At 35.5% G+C, this 21,319-nt stretch overlaps 10 protein-coding genes across 10 annotated transcripts; 7 read left to right on the top strand and 3 right to left on the bottom strand.

The window, feature by feature from the left end:
* Positions 1–1,108: 1,108 nt before the first annotated feature.
* MONOS_8090 (uncharacterized protein) lies at positions 1,109–3,406 on the bottom strand (the record flags this gene model as incomplete). The annotated part of the gene is made up of 3 exons (XM_067878472.1): positions 1,109–1,128; positions 2,253–2,806; positions 3,126–3,406. The coding sequence occupies 3 exons, from the start codon at positions 3,404–3,406 to the stop codon at positions 1,109–1,111; spliced, it is 855 nt and encodes a 284-aa protein (XP_067722241.1).
* Positions 3,407–7,081: 3,675 nt separating this feature from the next.
* Positions 7,082–7,402, bottom strand: MONOS_8089 (uncharacterized protein; the record flags this gene model as incomplete). The annotated part of the gene is made up of 1 exon (XM_067878470.1): positions 7,082–7,402. One exon carries the CDS (start codon positions 7,400–7,402, stop codon positions 7,082–7,084), a length of 321 nt encoding a protein of 106 aa, XP_067722240.1.
* Positions 7,403–7,551: 149 nt separating this feature from the next.
* MONOS_8088 (uncharacterized protein) lies at positions 7,552–8,461 on the top strand (the record flags this gene model as incomplete). Its single annotated transcript, XM_067878469.1, has 2 exons — positions 7,552–7,751; positions 7,888–8,461. The coding sequence occupies 2 exons, from the start codon at positions 7,552–7,554 to the stop codon at positions 8,459–8,461; spliced, it is 774 nt and encodes a 257-aa protein (XP_067722239.1).
* Positions 8,462–8,491: 30 nt separating this feature from the next.
* Positions 8,492–9,024, top strand: MONOS_8087 (uncharacterized protein; the record flags this gene model as incomplete). The annotated part of the gene is made up of 2 exons (XM_067878468.1): positions 8,492–8,876; positions 8,921–9,024. The coding sequence occupies 2 exons, from the start codon at positions 8,492–8,494 to the stop codon at positions 9,022–9,024; spliced, it is 489 nt and encodes a 162-aa protein (XP_067722238.1).
* A 303-nt stretch (positions 9,025–9,327) lies between these two features.
* MONOS_8086 (uncharacterized protein) lies at positions 9,328–10,938 on the top strand (the record flags this gene model as incomplete). The annotated part of the gene is made up of 1 exon (XM_067878467.1): positions 9,328–10,938. Exon 1 carries the CDS (start codon positions 9,850–9,852, stop codon positions 10,936–10,938), a length of 1,089 nt encoding a protein of 362 aa, XP_067722237.1. The 5' UTR covers positions 9,328–9,849.
* Positions 10,939–11,121: 183 nt separating this feature from the next.
* MONOS_8085 (uncharacterized protein) lies at positions 11,122–12,306 on the top strand (the record flags this gene model as incomplete). Its single annotated transcript, XM_067878466.1, has 1 exon — positions 11,122–12,306. The coding sequence occupies one exon, from the start codon at positions 11,122–11,124 to the stop codon at positions 12,046–12,048; it is 927 nt and encodes a 308-aa protein (XP_067722236.1). The 3' UTR covers positions 12,049–12,306.
* An 82-nt stretch (positions 12,307–12,388) lies between these two features.
* Positions 12,389–12,625, top strand: MONOS_8084 (uncharacterized protein; the record flags this gene model as incomplete). Its single annotated transcript, XM_067878465.1, has 1 exon — positions 12,389–12,625. The coding sequence occupies one exon, from the start codon at positions 12,389–12,391 to the stop codon at positions 12,623–12,625; it is 237 nt and encodes a 78-aa protein (XP_067722235.1).
* A 203-nt stretch (positions 12,626–12,828) lies between these two features.
* On the top strand, positions 12,829–14,130 carry MONOS_8083 (uncharacterized protein; the record flags this gene model as incomplete). The annotated part of the gene is made up of 2 exons (XM_067878464.1): positions 12,829–12,955; positions 13,265–14,130. 2 exons carry the CDS (start codon positions 12,829–12,831, stop codon positions 14,128–14,130), a joined length of 993 nt encoding a protein of 330 aa, XP_067722234.1.
* A 1,969-nt stretch (positions 14,131–16,099) lies between these two features.
* On the top strand, positions 16,100–16,342 carry MONOS_8082 (uncharacterized protein; the record flags this gene model as incomplete). The annotated part of the gene is made up of 1 exon (XM_067878463.1): positions 16,100–16,342. One exon carries the CDS (start codon positions 16,100–16,102, stop codon positions 16,340–16,342), a length of 243 nt encoding a protein of 80 aa, XP_067722233.1.
* A 2,245-nt stretch (positions 16,343–18,587) lies between these two features.
* Positions 18,588–21,074, bottom strand: MONOS_8081 (uncharacterized protein; the record flags this gene model as incomplete). The annotated part of the gene is made up of 1 exon (XM_067878462.1): positions 18,588–21,074. One exon carries the CDS (start codon positions 21,072–21,074, stop codon positions 18,588–18,590), a length of 2,487 nt encoding a protein of 828 aa, XP_067722232.1.
* Between the last annotated feature and the right edge of the window lie 245 nt (positions 21,075–21,319).

Below are 21,319 nucleotides of genomic sequence, written 5' to 3'. Positions count from 1 at the left end.
GCTCATTGACTGAAAAAAAATAAAATGTTTAATAAATAAAAGCAAGAAAAAAACAGTTAAACAACTTTCGAATTTGTTAATATATCTTGAAACTCTTTGATTAGAAAATCTTTGATTTAATTGATGGGTATTGATATGACTTTTTTGACTGAGACACAAAAAGATCGACAAGTCACTGACTTGGAAATTCCCTAATTGTTGATCTGGTCATTTCCCATCATTAACAAAATATTCAAATTGATTTTTTTCCATGAAGTTATGATTTGGATATTTGAAATTCAAAAAAATATTGTGAGTGAAAATATTTTCTAACTGAACGAAATATATTCCAAATAAAAAAAATATTGCTATGACTTCTAAAAATGAAAAAGTCAGTCAGAATCGTAATTTTTATCATTGAAAGTCAGTAAGTCACAAAGGCTTAAATGAAAACTGACAAAAAGAATTACAAAAATGTTTGACAAATGATTATATTGTGTGAACAATAACCATTATAATACCAATTAGAATGTTTCTAACATTTATTTCAGAAAGATATCTTTGAAAAGATGAAAAAGAAATTGGAAAATGCAGATTGTCAATTTGTGATATTGCAAAAACATTGCGAAACAAAATATAAACCAGGTGTGCATATATAAATTACAATTCTTCAATGTTCATATCCCTGTGTTTTTTTTTATGGAAAGCGTATGATCATCCTCGAAGAAAAAATGAATTTTTTTCTTGACTTTCGTTTGAAGTTGTTGGAGAATCATTGTGGATTTCTCACACTCTCGTTGATGAAAACAGAATTCAAAAAAAGATTGTCACAAATATTATTGATGTTTAAATACAAAGGATGTATTTGCTAGTGGTATATCTCGCAGCAGAAGTTATTCTTTGGTAGTGAACCACAACTGTGAATTCTTGAAATACAAAAGCATTGCACGATACAAAAAGTTTTCTGAACAAAAATTTTCTTTCAATGATTCAAAATTGTTTTCCAAAAATGATATCCCTTTTTTTGAGCAAAATTTACGAAAACTGTTTATTTCTTTGATATGTCGATTAAATTCTTCGATTTATCATCTTCTTCGAAAGAAATGAATACAGTCTAAATCATAAATAATCACATCGGTTTATACACAACTTTTTTATGAATATATCAGATTGTGATATACACGATGCTGCTTAACACAGAAAAAAATAAAAATTAATTAATTAATTAATTAACTTTGGGTCGAATTTTTTATTCTTGGAAATTCTTCATTAAAACGCATTTTTCGGCAAGTTCCAATTATGTGGGCCATCGATAAAAAAATTCTTTTCATTAAGAATGCGAAAGAAAACGTTATATTAATTAATTTAAAATTAGTTTTATTTGTCGAAAATGCACTATTAATAACTTTCTGTTTTTCGTTCGATCTATCCCATAAATATTTTCAAATTTTCATGTTTTTATTTAATCTTGCTTATAAAGACTTGGAGCTTTATCCTCCATTGCAAGGTATTTAACAGATTAATTTTATTATTATTTTCTTTAAACTTTTTGATGCATTTTCACTTCTTCATTTTTGACTGTTAATATTCGAAATAAATTAACTTTTTGTGTTTAATTCAATTTTGTTTGTTTCTTTTTCTAAAATTTTGATATGAATTACATTGAATGAGAGCAAACTTTTATTAACTGATGTTCAACAATATTTGAACTATTGGTAAATTTTTCAAATTGAATATAATCATGAACTTTTATGGAAGAAATCCAGAAAATTGCAGCGATCAAGTCTCTGCTCTTGTGTGAGTATTGAAATAAGTTTGGCTTGCACTTGATTATGAATTTGGTGATTGTGTGGCATATCCCGACACGACAAATAAAGAAAGCTCTTTGAAGCAGACACCAATCAACTCCACAGCAGCACCAGAGCAGGCCTCAATGAATTAATACCCTGCCTCTGGTTCAAATAAAGACAATGATGATAAAGAAGAAGACTTAGCAAATTGCTTTGCTACAAATGCTTCTGCTGATGGCTGCTGCCTCGATTCCTTCAAGCGTATGTCTGAGAACGAAACATTGCTCAAACACAAACTATGACTATCAACACAAATTACAGTATTTGCCAGCTGCGCCGGCTCTTCTGACGTGATTGTGCAGTCGCCCAGCGTCAGATTTCCGCTCCTCACCCCAAAGACAGAGCGATGCGCCGAAGCGAAGCTGGGGCCGAAGACGATGTCCATCCCCAAAATGCTGCACTCCTCAGACGAAGACACCACACAATCCGCACTTCCATCCGTCTGAGCGATTTCGGAGTTGAACTCGAAAACAGCTGGGCTGCCTCCGACTGTCTGCACTGTCGCTGATGAAATGGCTGTCTCTGTTGAAACAGCTGCCTTCTTCACCACCAGCACGTTCTGGTACGGCTCGTCGTTCAGATGCCGCACTGCCTCGCTCAGCGTCTCACATGGGTCTTCCCTTCGCCCACAGTCCTTCTTGTTCTTCCCTTTTTCTCCTGACACAAATATCCGCTCTGACTTGTAGAACACAATAAATGGAACCAAATCAATCGGATCCTCGTTTTCTTTGTCCATCCCGTAGATGGCATTTTCTTTGTCAAAGGCCAACTCACTGAAGTCCATCACAAACAGCGCCTCGTTGATCTGCTCAGCAATCGATAAGCAGATAATGAAAAGATCCTTCTCCACGCTCGCTCTGTTCAAAGAAAACCGAATCAGCCGAAATTTGATTGGCAGCGCCTTCGCTTTCTCCGAAGACGGAGCATCTGAATGTTCTGGATCGTCCAGGCAGTTTAATGCAGTTTTTCGAACGTTTCTTTTATGTTTCGATCAAAATTAATGATTTTCAGAACTCATCGGTTTTGAATTTTTCTCCTATCAGACAGAAACTTCGTTTTGTACCAATTTCGATTTTTGTGAATCAGCCTTTATCACTCAATGAAGATGTCAATCTATCCAAACAGTAGCTTGCAATTAACAGACGCATATAATGTTGAACAGATTCGCTCAGAAAACAGACCGCATTCATTATCAGATCAACCACCTCGTTGAAACAGCTCCTGTCAGACCCAACCAGCGCATTCGTTTTGACTTAAAATTGCGTTGCAAATGCAAACAACTCAGAATTCACACACTTCTTTGGATCATTCACCACAATGAACATGTCTTTTCCATGGTATACCGTGTTTCCTCCAACCCTTATCTCTGAAAATGAATGTCTATCATTGTTGTCTGTTGCACATGTCAAATTGATTCCACCGCCACATCCTTCAGAACTGCTACAGATGCTGTTCTCCACCCCCACATTCATCTTTTTCAATTGCACAACTGCCCATTTCAGCTCAAAAGACATCGCTCCTCCCTTTTTGCATCCTTCCGAACCGAGTGTTTGGAACGTGCATCCAACAACTTCCATTTCGTAATTGTTCAGAAGAAAGAATATCGAATAACACCAATACGTTGCTCCGTTGTTGACGCTACTGAATGAAAAATATCTCTACAGACGAACTGCTGTTAAAAAATCTTCTTTGTCTTAAAATTTCTCCTTTTTTGATCTTTTCTTTTTCACGGAAAACACGAATAAATAAAGAATTTTATGTATGATATTTTGCGAAAGATTCTGATTGTTGTATATGAATAGGAATCAATATCATCGATGAAATAAACATAAATACTGAATTTTGTTTTTTTTAGTTTTATCCTTTATTTAAGTTGCATATGACGGTGCGCTAATGACAATTGAAAATTTTCTGATGTTCAATGAAGTTTATGTATTCCTTTGTGCTCGAAATAACCTGTATGAAAAAAAAACTCAATTGTGTCTATCTTGTTCGAAAAAACATTGAAAAGAGTTAACATGTTACGGTTTTGTATTTCTCAAAATTCGATCACAACAAAAATAAAAACAGAAAAATGAATAACGTGCTCAATTGTGAATAAAGTGATGAATAAAAAACGATGATTGTTCAAAAATATTTATGGGATAGATCGAACGAAAAACAGAAAGTTATTAATAGTGCATTTTCGACAAATAAAACTAATTTTAAATTAATTAATATAACGTTTTCTTTCGTATGATTTATAAAAAATATTTTTTATCGATGGTCCATATTCTTGGAACTTGCCCATTTTTCACTTGCGAAATTAATTTTTTGCGAAAATGCATATTATTTTAACTTATTTGAGCACATTTTTGAAAACGCGAAAAATTGAGATTTTTGATCAAAAATTCGATTTTTCATTGAAAAAGTCACACATTATAATTAAAAATGTAATTATAAATTTTCAGCCCTGTGATTATATGCGATGGAAAATGAATGAAAAACAAGCAAAAAATGTCAATGCATGGAAAAATGTGACAATATACGAATGTGATTATATTCGACGTGATTATGTCCTATTTTGTCTGCACATTTATTTCTTCACTAATTAGTGCTGGCCAAAGTTATCCTTCGCTTTCATCAACATCAATATTCTTATATTTGACTCGAAAGAAAATCGCCCACATGGTTCTCAAATAAAAATCTAGAGTTTTGAAGGAAAAGGAGTCAACAATTAGAAACAATGGAGTGAGTATTATGTTGGATGGTGCATGTGTTGGTAATCGAAAAATTACTGTTGTGACAATCTCAAAATTATCATTGGACAGCAAGCCCATGTTTTGGGGATTATATCCTCCATGTGGAACTTCAAACGAATATGAGTCGCTTGTCAAAAGTTTGATTTCCTAATTATCTCAGTTCAATACGGTTATCAGGAGTTTTTTCACCGATGGATTGTCATCTCAGAAAAGAGCCATTGAGAATTTATCTTCTAAAGTCAGAAATGAAAAGACACCTGTTGAGAAACATCCGACATTTATTCTCATTTATGTTTTTTGTTGAAATCACTTGACAAATTTTATTATCACAAATTTATTCACAAAAGTTCCATTTCTTTGTGATCTCAAATAAAAAATGCTGAATTTTTCTCAAAAGGCCCATACTCGTCCAATAAAAAACCTTCTGAAGAAGCATGCACACACTTTTGTCTCAACAAGATGGCTTTCTCTATTTAACATTTTTTCATTCATCAGAAAGAAAAATCAAATCATTCAAAAGGAAAATTTAATAGACACGGATAGCCTTGTGGATATCATCAAAGCAGAAGCATTTTTACTCCCTTTTCATTTGCTTCATATGCACTTTGAAAATGATAACACCAAGTTGAGCCAAGTTTTCCCTATTTTGTTAAAAGCTTTTGAGCTTTTTTTCAATTTATTAAAGCAAGATCCTTTTAAAGTAGATAAATGGAGAAATTCTATCACTAACTCTTTAACATTGATGTGTAATTATTTTTTTTTGTTGGAACGCGTGGAGAATACATAGTGCTTTCATATGCTGTGACGCCAAACGCTGTTCAACTTGTTCGAAAACAACTCTTTCCTCTCAGGAAATTTTCAACTTCTTCATTTTTAGAAAAAGAAACAGAAACATCTATCCAATCTTCCTCAACTTATTCTTCAGAATCCAGATAGATTGCATCATCTTTATTTCATCCTTAACCGTATCCTGTCGATTTTCACACAAATGAGTTATTTTTGTTTTTATATTTCTTCTTCTTTTAATTTTTTTCTCATTGTTTTTTTATATTTTGTTTTTTTACAGGATAGATGATGAATGCCAATTCCCGTATGTATTTTTGAACAAATCAAAAACTCATACAGGTTTGATAACACTTTTTTCTAATAATGATAAATATTATTTTGATTCTTTTCATATTATTAGAAGGAAAAAACGAATTGCAAGATATCCTTTTGTTGACAAAACAATTAGAAGAAGATGATCAAGAAATAAATGAAAAAAGAAATGAATAATTACTTGACAGTGATGAAGATGATGACGAAAGGGACGATTATGGATTATTGAAAGCTGAAGAAAATTCTGCTGATGATTTGGGTTGTTATTTTTGAAAAGTCGCTACAGATCAAAAATTTGTCCCCTTGCAGTTTATTCAAAAACACTCCGTGACCAATATTCAACTTTTGTTTTTCGAATTTCATATTTGTGTTTTTTTAATCATGAAAAACAAAAGGATTGATATAAAAAACTGATTTCAAAAATTTTTGAATGCTTCTTTTTTATCAATTTTAAAAATTAAATTTTCTCGTGAAATTGTGTTTGTTGTTTTTCATCATTATTGCTCCTTTGCAACACATTTTTGTGAAATCGATTTCAAGAGTTTACGAATTGAAAAATCAGTTTGATTTATCAAATACAAGATTTTGTAGTTATTGTGTTTATCTTCATCTCGAGAAAAGCGATTGCGTTGGGTACGGACGAATCAAGTTTTTATTTCAAATGGACTATTCTGCATTTACTGTTTCATATGTGGAAGAGGATTTGCTGACATTTAATTTCTAAATTATATATGTGGAACATTGTTTAATTACTGCTTTTTTCCATCACAATGCATGCTTAAAAGGCGGACATGACGCTATTCTCCAAAATTCTTCAGCTTATAACAAGTGATCTCACATGCTTTTTAACAAGGAAAACATCAAAAGGAGAAAATGCAAAATATTACTCAGTTGATATAAGTGAATAGCTTAATTTCAAAGGAGGAAGAATAAGATTCGTTTCATTGGTTAAAACACAACCAAATGAAATTGATTCACATACTTCCTCAACAAACATCAACACAACACCAGATGACAATACACCAACACCTTTGATTCCGTTTTAAAAATTAATTCTTTGCACATTTTATATAACGCCTGTTTCAATCCAAAGAATAACACATCGTTTGCTCCTGATTACGTCTTTTTGGTGTTGAGAAAAGGAGAAAAAGGCACAGAAAGATATTTGTTTGTTCATGCTCCAACTTCGCATTCTTTTAAGAACAAACAAACAAGAAGCGACATCATTCATAGAGAAGAGACTATTGATAACAAGAACATTGAGCACACTGAGAACACAACAGCAGAAGACACTTCTTAAGATGAAGCAGCAGGAAATGAAGGAAATGAAAGCAATGTGAGAGAAGAAAGTGCTTTGATTGTATCTGTTCAGAGAGATGTTGAACAGAAAGGAGAGAGAAGCAACGCTTATACTCAGAATGACATCTCTAGCACTGAAATAGGCAGCATACCAAAAATGACAAAACATATTCTATCAACACTTTCCTGGTCTGTGATTATATTTCCAGACATTTCTTCATTTGTCATTTCTTTGGAAATTTTGAACAACGCAAGCCAGTTGGTTACAACAAATTTGACGGAGATTTGCACTTTTCTCAATTCAGATTCAAAAGATGATTCAAATGCAACAACATCACTAACAACGACGATGGCAACAACATCATCAACTTTTTCATCCCCTTCTGCATCTTCTTCTTCATCGTCATCTCCAATAGCAGACTTGTCATACAGCATTCCACAAGAAATATTCTCATTCGCTGCAGTTGTTGTGCATTTCTCACTATTAAGCTACTCCTCTTTCTCCTCTTTCGAAGGAATACCTCTTCTTTTCAATGGTTCAAATGCTCGAGACTCATTTACTGCTATTTTTAGCGAGAAAAACAATGCTTCGAATTATGCAGCAGCAGACAGAGCTGCTTGTGATGAGAAAAGAGGAAATAATGAATGAGATGCAGACGCTGAATGAATGGTTCAGATTAGTTGATTTGAGTGAAGTCCTCCAAATTCGCTTTACAAAAGAGGAGGAAGAATTGAAAAGAGCCATTCCACAAAATGAAATTGTGAAAAGTTTCGTCAAAGCAAAGTTTGCCCAACTGCAATTCTTGTTTGAACTTAATTCTGCTGACAAATGGAGATGAACAGATGGTCCCAAAAATGTAATTCAGAAACTGATAAAGCTGATTTGCTTGCTTCATTTCCAGCTTTTCTTGACGCAAAAGTATCGTCATTGTTATCGATGTTCTTGTGAACATTACAACAGACAACTTGTGTGTGTCTCTGCTGAAGATATCTGAATTTTCAGAAATGACAGGCGCTCTGATGATGGCACAAGGCAGAGACTACAAATGGTTTTGCGAAATATCCTCAGAGTGGGCAAAAGCGAAAACAGAAATGAAAACAAGGAGGAGCACTTTGCAGACGAACAGAAACGATGAAGGAAACGGCACTCTAAACGAGTCAGACGAAGCACCACAGAATGAGAAAGCCACATCTTCTGATGGAAAAAGTGTGCATTCAGGAAAAGTGACAGAATCACAATACAAGATAAACATTGCGTTGTGGTTGATGGAACTGGTACAAAAAGAGAAGGATGCGTTCAAATACATAAAGGAAAGATTGCAGCAGTCTCCAGGTGCCGATTCTTGCTCATTCAAAGTCATTTTCTCGCCTTCCGTATTTGACATGTTTGACTATCCAATTGATGCATGCGCGTATGAGATATCGTCATCAATGCTCATAGAACAAGAAAAAAGAGTATCATATTTTGAGGCTACTCTCATTTTGATTGTTTAAAACATCATTTTCATCCATATCATGAGGAGCATGGTTGTTAATATCGAAGGGCTCCCAAATGACCAAACAGAAGACGAAGAAAACAACAACCAACTAGATGGCAACGAAGAAGTCGATGGATACCATCACGAAGAGAAAGTGGGAGAAGAAGGAGTTGGAGAAGGAGGAGAAGGAGCATTTGAAGAGGGAGCCTTTGAAGACGAAATAGAAGAGGAAAGGCAAGAAGGAAGAGTAAGAGATGGAGAAGAAGAACGATCCAAAAAGAGAAAAAAGGAAGGCATTGGAAATGAAGATGGAGGCAAAATTGAAATAAAGCCTCAACAACAACCACACAAAGAAGTCGAATACAAAGAAGAAAAAAAAATGCGACTTGTTTTGAAGGCTCTTTTGTTCTGTGGACAAGCGATCAGAACGAGTTTGATATGCAATGCATTTGCTATCTACCAGAAAACTTTGCAGAGTCGAATTCTTCATCAACAGTTGAAGCATTCCAAACTCTTTCAGAGAAGCAACACAAGTTGTCTGAAAATTTACAAAGCGGAAAAAAGTCAACAAGAGGATAGCTGAAATTCACTGCAATATTTCATTGAAGAAGAAAAGGATGAGATTAAACAGCTTTTCAACAACTGGAGAAGAGAGTTTTTCATTGTTGGACCTGTTGTTAGGAATGCAAAAGCTGAATACCGGGAATGAATCAAAGATGCGATGAAAGAGAAGCAAACATCATTTGACGATCGCATTTCAATCACAGAATTCTTTTCTATCAACCCGAATAATTTCTTCTTCAAATGTTTGGCTGAACTTCAAGCACTGACAAAATTTCTCATTGGAATGTTAAAGCCAGTGTGGATTTTGGGAGAAATATCGAATTGAAAGAAGAGGGAAAAAGGATGGAAGATGTTTGAAAGGCTGAAGGACTGAAAGAAAATAGAGAGACAATTCAGCGTGTTGTCAAAAGAAGACAAGATTGGCCAATGCGACGAGCAATGCAGAAAGAGGCAGAAAGAAAAAAGGAACATGACAGAATGATGTGGTGTCATTTGTGCCCTCTCAAAGAAGAGCACAAAGTGTTGATCCGCACGCAAATACCAGCCAGCTTTGACCTAAAGATGAAAATTCTCAACTATCTGGCCTTTGAACAGAAGCAAAAGTTGTATCGGTGGCCGAACCGAACGGCAGAGAAGTCTGCATAAAGAGCACATGACAAAGCAATCATTCGGAAGTTAAAACGAGAAAAGCTGCGAGAGATTAAGGATCATCTAAGCAAAAAGACATTTTTGATACGATTGGAGAGGAAAGACGAGGAGAAAAAGGAGAAGTTTAATAGTGATGAAAGAGACAACAAAATTGCATCAAATAAAGAAACTAGTTTGCTTGTGAGATCTACCATGCTCAATTTAGTGGATCGCAATTCCTTATCACCTTCATCTTCGTACTCATCATACACTTCTCCTTCTCGCTCATTCTCAACTAGCTATGAGTCAACTTCGTCCATCTGTTCCACTCGTTCGTGTGTTGAGCTTCCGTGGGAAGAGGCTGCAGAATATTCAGAGTCAGACGAAGAATGTGTGCGCCAGGAACGACACGTCAGAAAGATGGAGAAGAGAATAACCATCAGGCAACAAAAAATAGCAGAGCGAGACAGAAAACAAGAGCTGAAAAGAAGACTGAGGAGGAAGCTAAGAAAGGAGCAGATGCTTCATCTTAAATGGATGCAGCATGTGAGCCAGCTCTGCGAGATCAACGACAACATCAGAGCAAAGATGAAGATAAAAGAAGAGCGACGGAAGCCTATTTCCAGAGAAGCAAAAGCAGAGGAAAAGAAAGCGATTGATAGACTGAAGCGACAAAAAGAAGAAATGCAAAAGAAACACACTTCAATCGAAAAACAGCGCTCGAAATTGATCGATCAAATTGTTGAGCTGAGAAAGAGAATCAACAAACTATCTTTGTCAACTTCTCCAAAGAAAGAGCCAGATGAAAAGAAGATGATGAAAGTGGAACAAAAAGTCTTCCAAAAGAGTAGGAGTTGTGAAGAAGGAATGGACAGAGAAATGGATGAAGAGCAAACAAAAAGCGATTTGGCCAAAAACGACAAAAAAAAGCAATCAACAATACAACCAATAGGCACTATAAATTTTATTCCTCTTGCAACAATTGCCAGCATTTTGGAAGCAGAGAAGAAGGAAGAAAAGGTTGCAGAAGCAGAAAACGATTCCAAAAATGATGAAACGAAAACAGATGAAAAATCAAAAGATGAATTGGAAGAAAATAAAGAAGAAAACAAGCTCAAAGAAAAAGAGCTAACAAAGCAAACTGAGGAGGAAAAGGGAAATGAGGAAAGCTCTATTCTTAGCAAAGGGGATCAATTACCATCACAACAAACTCAGAAAGAGCCAGAAGAAGAGCAAAAATTAACTAAAGCGGATGAAGCTTCTGTCGAAGAAGCCACTTGCAAAACAAGCGCAGCTTCTTAATCAGAAGACATAGAAATAATAGATACAAGTTTGAAGACTTCGAAGCGTTCTTCTACGTCTCCAAAAGACAATGACGAAGACGACGATGATGAACTTCCATTTTCTCGTCTGAGAAATGGGACAGCCTCTAGGCGAACGAGGCTGCACACTTTGTCCTGCCTCACATCTTCCATCGTCGCTTCGATGAATCGCAGCAACGATCACGTTTCTCCATCAACACAGGCATCCTTCTTCTCTGCTCTCTCAACGTTGATTTCTGAGCCGCGCAGCGAATACCCTTCTCCACCGCGTTCACGCTCGCCCAGAAAGCCCTCACCTCCTTCTCCTCCATCTCCCCCCTTTTTGAGTTATTTGAAGTCACGAAGACACAGAGAAGGCAGATCTGGACTCGGAAAAGGGTCAAAGCAGCGCGAAAGAGCTGCAGAAAGGCTGTTGGAGATGATGAGCGAGCGACTGCGCACAGAATCAAGAGGGAATCTGTCAAAAGGAGACAAAAGAAAGCTGAGTCAGCTGGAGAAGATTCTGAATGAAGGCGAATGGGGGAACAAGAGAGGCAACAGTCCGAGCGACAGGATTATGCAAATAGCGATGAAGATGGACGAGATGGGGAGAAGCAGAATTCATCACCATTGGAGAAGAAACGACAGTGACGATAACGATTCAGACAGAGACTTTGACGGAGATTTGGATGAGATTGAAATGCTGGAGAAAATTAGGCTGTTGGAATCGGATCGCTTTCACGAGAGAATGAAAGAGAAATATCGCAAAAGAGAAGACGAACTTCTGAGAGAACGAGAAAGAAGAAGAAAGAGAGAAGAAGAGACGGAGAAAGCGAAAAAGAAAAAGTTGGAGAGAGAAAGGGAAAGAAGAGAAAATGAAAGGAAGAAAAAGGAAGAGATGATTCAGAAGGAGAAGGAAAAGCAGAGAATACGCGAAGAAAAGGCAAAAGAACGAAAGGAGGAAACTGAAGAAGAGAGATTAGAAAGAGAACAGAGAGAAAAGGAGAAGGCAAAACAAGAAGAAGAAATGAAAAGAAAGGAAAAGGAAAGGAGAGAGCAAAAGAAGAAAGAAAAAGAAAAAGAATTGGAAGAGAGGAGCAAGAAAGAATAAAGAAAGAGAAAGAAGAGAAAGAAAGAAGAAGAATGGAAAGATTGGAGCAACTGCGAGAGAAAAAGAGATTGAATGTCAGCTTCAGCTGGAAAAGGAGAGAAAAGAAAGAGAGAAAGAGTTGGAGAAGAAGAGAAAAGAAGAGCTTGCAATCGCAAAAGCCAGAGAAAAAGAGAAAAGAAAAGAAAGAGAAAGAAAGCTTGCCAAAGAACGGGCAAAAGCCAAAGAACTAAAGAAAAAGCAAAAAGAAAAAGAAAAAAAGGAAAGAGAAGCCAACCAGAAAGAAGCAAAGCAGCTGCAAAATCAACGTGGAAATTCATCTATTCGGCTCACACAGCGTCCAATGACAGCTACACCTGAAAGAATTTCGCCTGCACCCGTCAATCAGTTTATTGAACAACCAAAAGCTTCATTAACACCAGCACCACTTCCTTTTCTGAAGCCGAAGCCATTCGTTCCTTTGCAGTCTCTGAATGTGGCGATGCTGAATCCCACTCCGCAGCCAATGATCACACCAACACGCTCTTATTCACCTGCTTTCTTAGGAAACCAGCGGATACCCCCCGATGGGATTTGCTAATAAAACAGACGAGACAGCCAAATTGATGCACACGCAGACACTGCCAATTTCTGGTGCATTTGATACTCGCCTTCTCAAATGAGCCAAGAAATATTAAATCTGGCAGTAATGATGGCTTATCCACACACCATACACGATTTCATGAAAAACTTGCAATCCCAATATCTACGTTTTCCAGGACGAATTTTGACTATTCTCATGGAATGGAGAATGCAGACGAGATGATGGAGAATCACTTCCTGGAAGAAGAAAAGTATTTTCCTGCAAATTCAACGAGATATCCACCAGCCGAAGACAGAAACGAAGATTTGATTGCAGAGAAATTTGCAGGTTCGTACTATCCAACAATTGGTGCTGAAAACAGTACAAGCGCTTTTCCTCATTGAACTGGCAACGATTTCTTCGAAATTGCGGAGTTTCATCCGGTCAAGCAAAGCAATTTTCTTTCTTATGGAAGACTCACAAGGTCGTCTTTGCGACAGGATGCAGATATATCAGCAAACAATAGCTATGACTACGAGGCGGATCAAGTCATAAGTATTCAGAAGAAAAAGTTAGAACCCTCCAACATTACTCTGCTGTTACTCAAGATTGGTTTTCAAACAAATTCTGTTTCAAATACATCTGCTGTACGACCAGACGATACTCATTCACTTGTTCTGAATGATGCTTCATCTGAAAATTTAATCTCTTCGTTGGCTTTGCAGGATAAACGCTTAAGCGAGTTGCTGAATCCGAAATATGAGAAAGTTACAATTGAAGGTTTGGAATTTGCATTGCCTGCATCCGAAAGCTTTCTACAGATTCTTGTTGAATCAGAGGAACAAATGCATTCGAAATTCTCTTTTAATTTCCTTCGCTTTGACTCACTTGCCTCAGAAACAGAAGAAAATACATCGTTGCTAGGCTCTTCTCATTCTATTCCTTCTTCTGAAGTTAATGAAGAATCTTTTATGAACAAAAAACAAGATATCATTGATGCTACACATACTTTGTTGGATATTCAGAAAATTGATAGGTCTTCTGAAAGGTCTCTTCCATTTGGAGAGACTTTAACATTTTCAGATTCTTATTCTGATGCGGGCTCTAAGCAACAGCAGCATCAAGATTCTGAAGAATCAAAAGCATTTCCGGACCCTCAATTTATGGAATGCTTTATTGAAGTTTATTTAAAGGAAAGCGATGAAGGATCGTCGTATACTTGTGACTTACAATCATACTTTCCAATCTCACAGTGTTATGACCTTCCTCATGCAATTACATTTCCGAATCTTTCAAATCAAGACAGTTCAACAGAATTGGAATTGAACGAGACAAGTTGCATACTTCAAGATGATTCATTTACTCCCTATGAGGGCGAAGCATATCAGAAGGATTTAGATGAAGAATATTCCTTATCTGCAAACACCACAAATCAACTAGAAAAGATTTTTGGCTCAATATCAAAAGAAAAAATGGAAAAAACAGAATCAACTTCAATGCACTTAAAGGTTATCTATGAATAATCAAATTCAGATGACGAAAGCGTTTCATCTTCAGTTTACCCAAAAATTGTTCCTTTGGAAGCTGATGAGACAGAAACAGCAAATGTTGTTTTATTATCTCAATCATTAAAGTCTATTCAATCTTCTAATCGTCTTTCTGTTGTGACAAAACTAATATCCGAAGAAGCAACGCAAAATGTTCATCACAAGCTGAATGGGTCAAACAATTCATCACATATTTCGCAATCAAAAGCACCATTTGAATCGCGCTATCTTAAAAAACTTAAAATATCAAATTCTAAAAAGAAATGGGGATTCGAAAATATCAACAATACAATTAAGATTAATAGCAAATAGTTAAAAAATTATTTTGTTTTCAGATTTTTTTCATATTTCCGATACTTTTCTAAATATTTGCAAAAGCTAAATGTTGTTTTTATCTATTCATACACGAAAAGATTAGTTGTATATCATTTTTAATTTTGTTGTTATATTTCCGATATTTTGATATTTTCAAAGAGAATTTAAGATTTTTCTTTTCAAGCATTTCACATGCAAATGTTGAGAAATTACCAAAAAAGGAAGCATTTTAAATTCTTATTTTCGACAATATAAATACCAGCTTCTCTGAAATGCTTGAATTGTTCAATCTTCACATTGTCCGAAAGAAAAATGTTGGATTTCAGAACTGGTAAACATTCAAGATCACAAATCCACCTCCTTGATCAGACTGTTCAAATCATTTGCATATTTTCAAACATATCCTAAGTTGAATTCCGAAGCTCAATTCCATATTATTGTTTTTGCATCTGATATTAACTTGCTTGATTCAAGCTCAACCGTATTAGAAATTTTATTTCTTCTTTCAGCAATATCACTTTCTGAAAAAATTCCAATTATCTCTGCTTTTGAATTAACGAATAGTGTTTGTGACTAATTATTTCACCAACGATTGATTGCAAATAATATGGAACGAATGATTACACGGAATAACAGGAGAATTTCTCTTTGCTATTTCACAACTTTCTCCAATGGTTTTGCTTGTCGTACCCTTCAGTCTCGTAATAAAGAAAGATCACGGCACACGTTCAAAATCCACAAAGACGACTCAACCGCATCTGTTCCATTTTCTGTATGTCGCGTTTTTCATGTTCTACACCGATTCATTCATAACGCAATGAATGTCACTGTTCACTTTCGACAACACATTTCGAAGGAAACTTTCCAAAAAAACATGGCTTTTGTTCAATAGAGTATTGCAGTTGAAAATAGATACAGCGCTATTTATGTGATGAGCAAATCTGTTTATTTCAATAACAGTGCTGTTTAGCTCCTAGTGAAGAAAAGAGCCTTGCAGGAACATCCCTGCAGGTAATTCATAAAGCATTTGTAAATTGCCTGTGCTTATCAATGTAGACTGCAGAATTCGTATTGATAGTTGTTGCAGTTGTTGGAAACTTCTCCATATGTACTTTATTCTTTTTCATCCTTATCTTCTTCCTTTATAATTTTTCAATTTCATTTCCATTCATCATGCTCAATAAAGTTGAATACTATTTTGTCTTTCTCTTTCTTATCTTCTTTCATTCTTCTTCTTTTCGTTTTTTGTTCCTTATCTTTCTTTTATCTGTATATTTTTTCGTTTCTTCTTTTCTTTCTTCTCAATCTCTGTAAATGAATCAGATAATTAAGAAATGCAATAATATAAAGTGGAAGAAGAAGAAGAAGAAGAAGAAGAAGAAGAAGAAGAAGAAGAGGAAGATGATGATGATGAATGAATGAATGAATGAATGAATATTTGATTGTTGTTGTTGTGAAAGTTTGGTGTTTTTCTTCTTCTTCTTCTTCTTCTTCTTATTTTTAGCGATATTTGCATCTTGATTAAAAATATTAGAATCAGTTGGCATTGAAGAAGAAGAAGAAGATGATGATGAAATTGATCTTTTTAGTGTAATTGGAGGTGAAATGAAAGAAGGTTGCTTTTGGTTAGATGATGTTTGAGGTGGAAGGAGAAGAGAAGAAGGAGAAAGAGAAGAGGAAGAAGAAGAAAATGAAAGAGAAAGAGAACAAGAGAGGAGAAAGAGAGTGGGAGAAGAAGAAGAAGAAGAAGCAGTATCAGCAGCAGAAGAAGCAGCGGAGAAACCTTGATATGTTCGTTGAGTGTGGAGAGCGACGTAACAGAAGTGGTGATGGAGAATCTGTTCCCTTCGAGAAAGAAGGAAGGAAGGAATGAAACAAGCAGAAGAAGCGAGAAAAGAAAAAATCAAAGAAAAAGTCAAAGAAAAAGTGAGAATAAAAGAAAAAGAAAAAGAAATAGTGCCAAAAGAGGAAATGAGAATAAAACTTCAAAAAGAGGAGAAGGGGCAACTGTTCACACAGAACAAGTGATTGGAATAACTTCATCATCTTCTTCTATTTCTTCTTCCTCTTCTTCTTCCTCTTCTTCTTCGTTTTTTTCTTCCTCTCATTTCTGTCCTTTCTTTCCTTCTTCTTTTGTTCTTGTTCGTTTGTTTCCTCTGCAGTTCTGCTTCTGCAACAAATATCTCTCTTAAGTTGCTTCTAATTTGGGCATCTTTTCTCTTCTTGCACCACAGCTGCTATCTCCAGCCAATAAACAATTGAATTCCCTGTCTCATTACATTAGCTATCACGCGCTATGGAAGCACCCTCACATTTGAAAAAAGCCACTGCTTCAATAATTGCTGCAACTCGCAAAGAAGATGAATAAATGAATGACACTTTATTCTTCTTGTTGAAGGCCAAGCCTCTGAGGAGAAGAGTGAACTCAACCAGTTCCATAAAATATGTTCGCTTGAAAACAGAATCTGATGAAATTCTCCATTTTTAAAAACCATTTCTAATAGAAGCCACAACACAAGATAAACACAAACCAACATCATAACAATCAGAAATAAATAAATTAAACAGTCTTCAGAGAAATTGCTCACTCTCGATGTTCGTCTGAGAAAACATGGCCGTCTTGTCTAACGTTTGCAAACAACTCAGAGCACCCAATACGAAGCAACAAGGTCCCCACAAATAAACTCCGCATCGATGTTACGCAAATGGAACATAACAATAAAATCTCTGGATGGCTGCGCTTGAAGAGGTTGACACAAATATTCTGTATTATTCTGTAGTTGCCTGTGGCGTCGAAGAAAGCAAACTTCGAATGATAATCGCCTTGCTTGTTCAATATGGCAGTCCCTTCGAAGAATGAAATCCAAATAAAATCGGTCCTAATGTTGTTCGATAGCTAAAAAATGCTCGATAATTGGATGTCTCGTGGTTGGCGTTTCTCCACTCTTTTGAAGCAAAAGCGGAATCAGAAATAGAAATTCGTCGCTTTCCATGCCTGCCTGGCGCAGTCCGAAAAACAGGAAAACCTTATAAATAAAACCGATATTTTTGGGTTTTCCTTTTTTCGTTGAATCCTTGCCTTTTTTTGTGATTAATATCCTTCTCTCGATATTGCCAGCCACTTTCCTTGCCAAAAAATTCCGCAAGCTGCTCCACTGCATTAAATTCCAAAATGCTATATTATTTTGTGCAGATTTTGTCCTTTCACAAAATTCTATCCATAAATCTACATTTTATAATATTATAGTTGAATTTGTTTTCACCTCTTGTTCCAAATAAAAATCATGGCCTTTGCGTAACTTCATTTATTTCCCAATGTCTATATAATAATCTGCTCCATTCTCATCGAATTGCTCTCCAAAGCGGAGATTGGCCATTTCAACAATAAGTCAGATTCCTGCACTTTGGAGAGGATACAGACGGAAATATCTTCACAAACAATAGAACAATAAAAATTACATACATTAAATCTTTTTGTGTTATTGATGAAATTGTTGTATTCCCCTTGGCTATTAAATTGACAAAAATCATCAAATGGAATTTCAAAAATATTGTATTGCCTCGTTTCTTGTTATCTCCACAGGAAATAATATTTCTAGCTCTACAGGTCATGCTCCCTCACGGATTTCTCATTCTATGAATGGAATATTCCGTTTTTTCATTTCTGATGATCATGGAATCCATAACAAAAACTTGAAGTCATTTTTTCAAAAAATGAGTTATTTTGTTGTGAATTCCAAAAAAGTGGAATGTTCATTGAATTGAATGTTGCATTATTTGTTGAAAATTTGTTCATTAAAAAAGAATTCGATAAAAAAAATTTTTTTTAATGTTATTAGACGTTTATATTGATAAGTTGTTGAAACAAACCAGAAAAGTTAAAATGTCACTTTGACAATAAAACAATCCACTGAATTGAACGAAAAAATGATGATGATGAATAACAATTGGTGTGTGAAATGAAACAAATCTTTGAATTACATTTCAACAAATAATCACACTTTCAATGCGATTAATGAGGAAGAAAAGATAAGAAAAATTCTATGATATTCACAAATATATGCTTAATGAAATAAAAATAAAGCAAAATTGCTCTGAAAGAATAGGAAATCTCAATTCTACTCCTGTGTGCTCATTTCTTGTTCTTTGCTTTCATTTGCATTGTGTTTGGCCTTCTTTTTATTGGCAACAATAACAATAACAACCACAACTACTGCAACAACAACAACAACAACAACAACAACAACAACTATCGGAATGACAATGGCAATTACCATCCTTCTTTTCTTTTCTTTTTGCTTTCTGTTTTGCTCAGCGATTCGATCTTGTCTCACTTTCACGTACTTCTCATACACATCTTCTGGCTCTGATTCATGGTCTTTTGCTCCCACAATCCACCCAGCTGTTGAATTGTCATAATCATTCGCAAATTCGAATGAGCCTTCTTGTTTGCAGAATTCTTCGAAGTCTTGTGCAACAATGAATATTGATCTTGCTGTTGAATTGGCTGTGTTTGAGCCATCAATCTCAAGATTGTTTGCAGAAGGAAGTTGAAGATTTGATGCTGCCTTTGGCATTTTAATGGACATTGCCCCTGTTTTCCCCTTTGGAGCTGTGCATGACTTGAATGAACATTTATCGTTTCTTCCAATTTCCACTTTCGACTCTTCCGAACTCAAAATAATGTCCAAGCCAGCTGTATCTCCTTCCTCCGAATTTGAATCTTTGATATTCAATCCCTCAATGGAAATTTTCACAGCTTCGTCTTTTGAATCCGAAATATAAATTGCAGGACTGTATAAAATTTTCACATTGCTGATCTCAACTCGATTCAAAGACACTTCCCTTGTTCCACTGAAAGAAAACGGACATGAAGAAAATGAAACTGTGTTGCTGCTATCTGTGCATGTGACAGTGTTCATAGCGACTTTTCCCCCCCAAACGCTCACAAGATTGCCCACAACGTAATCATCTTCATTATCGTTTGTTGTCATTTCATCTGGTGATTGAGCTCCAATTCTGACAAATCGACAATTGCTGATCGTGAGTGACGAAGACAAATCATTTCCAAATATTAAAGAATTCCATTTGTTCTCCAACGTGGGAAAGTTAAATGCCAAATACTTGAATTCCACCTCTTTTTCACATGTGAATAAATCATACGTTCTTTTAACATCACAATTGACAGTCGCTTCTGCATTTCCATTTCCGTCGCTGTTCACTCCTTCAATGATTATTCCACGACTCTTGCTCAATAAAATTTCTTCGGCTTGGATAGGATCGTCAGACTTCAATATTGTAATTCCAAATATGTCTTCTCTTGCGATCATTCCCAACAATTCATTGGCCTCCTTCAAACTGTAAATTGGTCTTTCTGAGCTTTCGCCATTCCCAGTGCCTCCAGACTTCACATAAATCTTTGAAACATCTTGCGATGGAGGCAGTAAAGGATCTAAATACTTGGATACAAAATCAATTTCTATGTAACTATTATTTTCAAATCCAGCCACATTCCACTTGTTACCTCTTCGTGTGTAATTAGCTGCAAAACTCTTCTTCATCGCTGATGCAATTTCTTCGAATAATGAATCATCAGCCATCTTCAAATATAATCCAATATTCCTTTTTGACTCTCCTTCTCCTGCTGAACATCTGTCAAATATCAGATTCGTTCCGTCTTCGGGCCAGTTAAGTTGACTTGTTGATTCAATAGCTGGTATTTGAAGATATATTCCTCCAGAACCATCATCATAATTGCAACTGCAAGATGAAAAAGTGGTGACGCCTCCATCTCCAACAGTAAATGTGCTTTCGTCACTGTTGAAACAAACACGCAATGCTCCGAAACGAACTGTTTTGCATTCAATAAAATTGCTTCCATTCAATGTGACATCACATTTTCCTTCACTTGAGACATCGAAAACAGCATACGTATTTGTCTCAACTTTCTTCAAAGTCAAGTTAGACAACATTACTGCTTGTGTGCCCATGGTATAAAATAATTCTCTTTTCGATGTTAATGTTTTTGATTCATCCGAGCACTCAACTGAGTCCATTGTCAATGATCCTTGAAATTGGTAAACAAGACGACAATCAGCCACGCTTCCTTCAGCTTTTGGCCGAATAAATCTGCAGTTGCTAATTGACAACGAAGCATATTCACCTAGTATCAAAACATACGATCCATACTCTTGGCTTTCATTTCTCAACGTTGTTGGAAAAAGAAATGTCAAGTATTTTATTTCCGCATCACAAATGAATTCAAATAGATTTCTTCCTGGATGAACGTCACAATCTATTGCCACTTCAGTGTTCCCATTTCCATCGCTATTCACTCCTTCGATCGTAATTCCTTTGTTCTTTTCGAAGGTTATCGCTTCTGCAGTCAATGGGTTATCGTCATAAACAATTTTCATGTTGCACGCAATGTCATTCCCCAACTTTTTATATGCATCCTTCAATGATGGCTTTTCCTGATCGATTGCCAATCCGCTGTTTTCATCTTTCCCGCTTTGCTTTACAAACACTGTTGTAATTGATTCAGATGGTTCTTCATTTGCATAAATGTTTATTACAATTTTGAAAAGAATTAATCCCCAAAACATTCTTAAAAGCACTCTTCAATTAAACACTATATTGATCAATGTTTACATAACTTTAAAATTGATCAGAGAAATATAATTTATATCTTTTGACAAAGAATTACACTTTTAAAATAATAGACCTTTTTCGTATCTATCTATGATATTTGCTAAGAATAAGTGATTGAGAATTGGAAAAGATTAATTTGATTTGATTGAATCAAATATGATTTTACTCAATCAGAATCTTGATCACTTTCAAATTTTGC

The sequence above is a fragment of the Monocercomonoides exilis genome, assembly GCF_001643675.1.
Source record: "Monocercomonoides exilis strain PA203 chromosome Unknown scaffold42-869251, whole genome shotgun sequence".
Taxonomy (NCBI): Eukaryota; Preaxostyla; order Oxymonadida; family Polymastigidae; genus Monocercomonoides; species Monocercomonoides exilis.
The sequence above is the reverse complement of the archived record's forward strand: the minus strand, read 5'-3'. Positions and strand labels throughout refer to the sequence as shown.